Source organism: Sinocyclocheilus anshuiensis, unplaced genomic scaffold (assembly GCF_001515605.1).
Source record: "Sinocyclocheilus anshuiensis isolate Anshui unplaced genomic scaffold, SAMN03320099.WGS_v1.1 scaffold813, whole genome shotgun sequence".
Taxonomy (NCBI): domain Eukaryota; kingdom Metazoa; phylum Chordata; class Actinopteri; order Cypriniformes; family Cyprinidae; genus Sinocyclocheilus; species Sinocyclocheilus anshuiensis.
Genome location: NW_015540942.1, coordinates 1,823,970 through 1,826,105, shown reverse-complemented (window position 1 = coordinate 1,826,105; position 2,136 = coordinate 1,823,970). Strand labels below are relative to the sequence as shown.

The following is a 2,136-nucleotide window of genomic DNA, read 5'->3' as shown; positions in this document are numbered from 1 at the left end:
TTTGAGTTGAATTACTGAAATAAATGAACTTTTCCACAACATTCTAATTTATTGAGATGCACCTGTAGTTTGAAGAAGAATGACATACTTCTGCAGATGTTTGTGCTAATCACTTCATCTTCTCATTTGGTTTTATTTAACAATTCCTCCTCTTTGCTCATCGTCTTGATATAGATCTTATCATCCAGCCCCTTTCCTCCCCCCTCTGCTCTCGATATATGGTCATCCTCTTCTTGGAACCCCTCCTCCGTCCCGCTGCCGTCTCTAAAGTTATCATAGTGTATGCCTCCGACCTCTCTCTCTCTCAGCTCCAGCCTAAAGTGCACACCGGTGGTTGGTGGTATGGCTGCCAGCACTTGGCCCTGTCACTCATTTGCCCTAGACCCCCGCCCCCATCTCATTTTACCCCCGAGTTTGTCTGTCTGTCTGTCTCTGCACCATTAGTGAGGTCCGTGCTGCAGACACCACCTTGCCCACCACACGGCTCTTGGTTGTCTTGAAGTGCTAAATCAACGCAGAGGGAACATTTTTTTGTCACATTTTCAGAAATCTACAGAAGACACTGGCTTGCGAAGGGATCTTTGTGTTTATCTGTCACTGGGAACAAGCGCGCAATCTATTGGAATACTTTGGACCTCTTGACTTGTCACCTGTTCTACCTCGCCATAGCCTGGGTGCATCTGAGCGTCTGTGTGACTGTGTGTGAGTGAGTTTGTGAGTGTGTGTGGTTTAAGAGGATCTTGGTGGTGTCAACGTTGGGGTTTTGGTTTGACAGGTGCACGTGCGGGAGCGTTGCACTGTGATTCCTGTGTTTGGATTTACTGCTCTGATCAGACATGGCTACTCTGAGAAGCTTGCTGCTGGGGCTCTTGCTGGCCCTGCTTTGCTCCTTCCAGACACCGCTCGCGCCCTCAGCTTCTGTCAAAGCCCAGGATCTGCCATTCATCCGTGAGGAAGGCCTGATGGCTGATGATGATGATGATGATGATGATGATGATGATGACGACGATGATGATGACGATGACGATGACGATGATGACGACGACGATGATGATGACGACGATGATGATGATGATGATGATGACGACGACGACGACGATGATGATGACGATGATGATGACGACGATGATGATGACGACGATGATGACGACGACGATGATGACGATGATGATGACGATGATGATGATGATGACGATGATGATGACGATGACGATGATGATGATGATGATGACGACGACGACGATGATGATGATGACGACGACGACGACGACGATGATGATGATGATGATGACGATGATGATGATGACGACGATGATGATGATGACGATGATGATGACGACGACGATGATGACGACGACGACGATGATGATGATGATGATGATGATGATGATGATGACCACGAAGGTACGTAAAGTTGCTCTCGAAGTGCCGTTTAATCCCCCGTAATTTAGCAAATCATCTGCCCCCTCTCTTAGCCATCCATAAGTATTTTAACCAAATTGGGAAAGAGAGGGGAGGAGCAAGGGGCCCTTTTGGCCACTCCCACTTTCTTCACCTCAGCTCTGCCTTAAAGTGTTGCTCTTGGCCTGCCATAGTTGAGGTCCAATCAGTCGGTCGTGTTATCCAACCAAATCATTCAGAGCTTAGCACAAGCCCCACCTCCTCCCCTCTCCAGCTGTCCATCACCCTGGCTGTCTTTGACTCTCTCTGTCTTCTCTTCCCTGCCTAAATAGAGCTATGAGTTCTGTGGGCCTTCTGAAGCCGGACTGCTTCAAGTCTTGATGTGCAGTACAGTACAGTGCTTATGAACTGAGGACTTAAGAGAGAAAAGAGAAAAACAAACCCAGCGCTGCAGTCTGAGCCCCAGGCCTCACTCTGGCCCAATAGATCAGATCATTCTTTGATTTTTGTCTTGTTTCGAAAGAGCGGGTTCCACCCTTTCCTTCATCCCTATATTTGTCCTGTTTGAATTTGGAATCTTCTACATTTGTGTCACCATGCATGTGAAACTACAGAGAAAGAAAGAGAGACAGACAAATGTAGTGGGGGAATATACCATGGAGAGAGATCACCATGGAGTAGTAGGAACCGATAGAGATAGAGAGAGAGAGAGAGAGAGAGAGAGAGAGAGAGAGA

The 2,136-nt window shown here is 47.5% G+C and overlaps 1 protein-coding gene across 1 annotated transcript in view; it reads left to right on the top strand.

Annotated features, from left to right (window-relative positions):
* Positions 1-308: 308 nt before the first annotated feature.
* The window catches only part of LOC107689662 (acidic repeat-containing protein), a 5,734-nt gene continuing 3,906 nt past the window's right edge, over positions 309-2,136 (top strand). Inside the window, exon 1 of the mRNA XM_016487771.1 lies at positions 309-1,404. Coding sequence (XP_016343257.1) covers positions 837-1,404 — 568 coding nt within the window. The 5' untranslated portion in view covers positions 309-836. The remainder of the gene's footprint in view (positions 1,405-2,136) is intronic.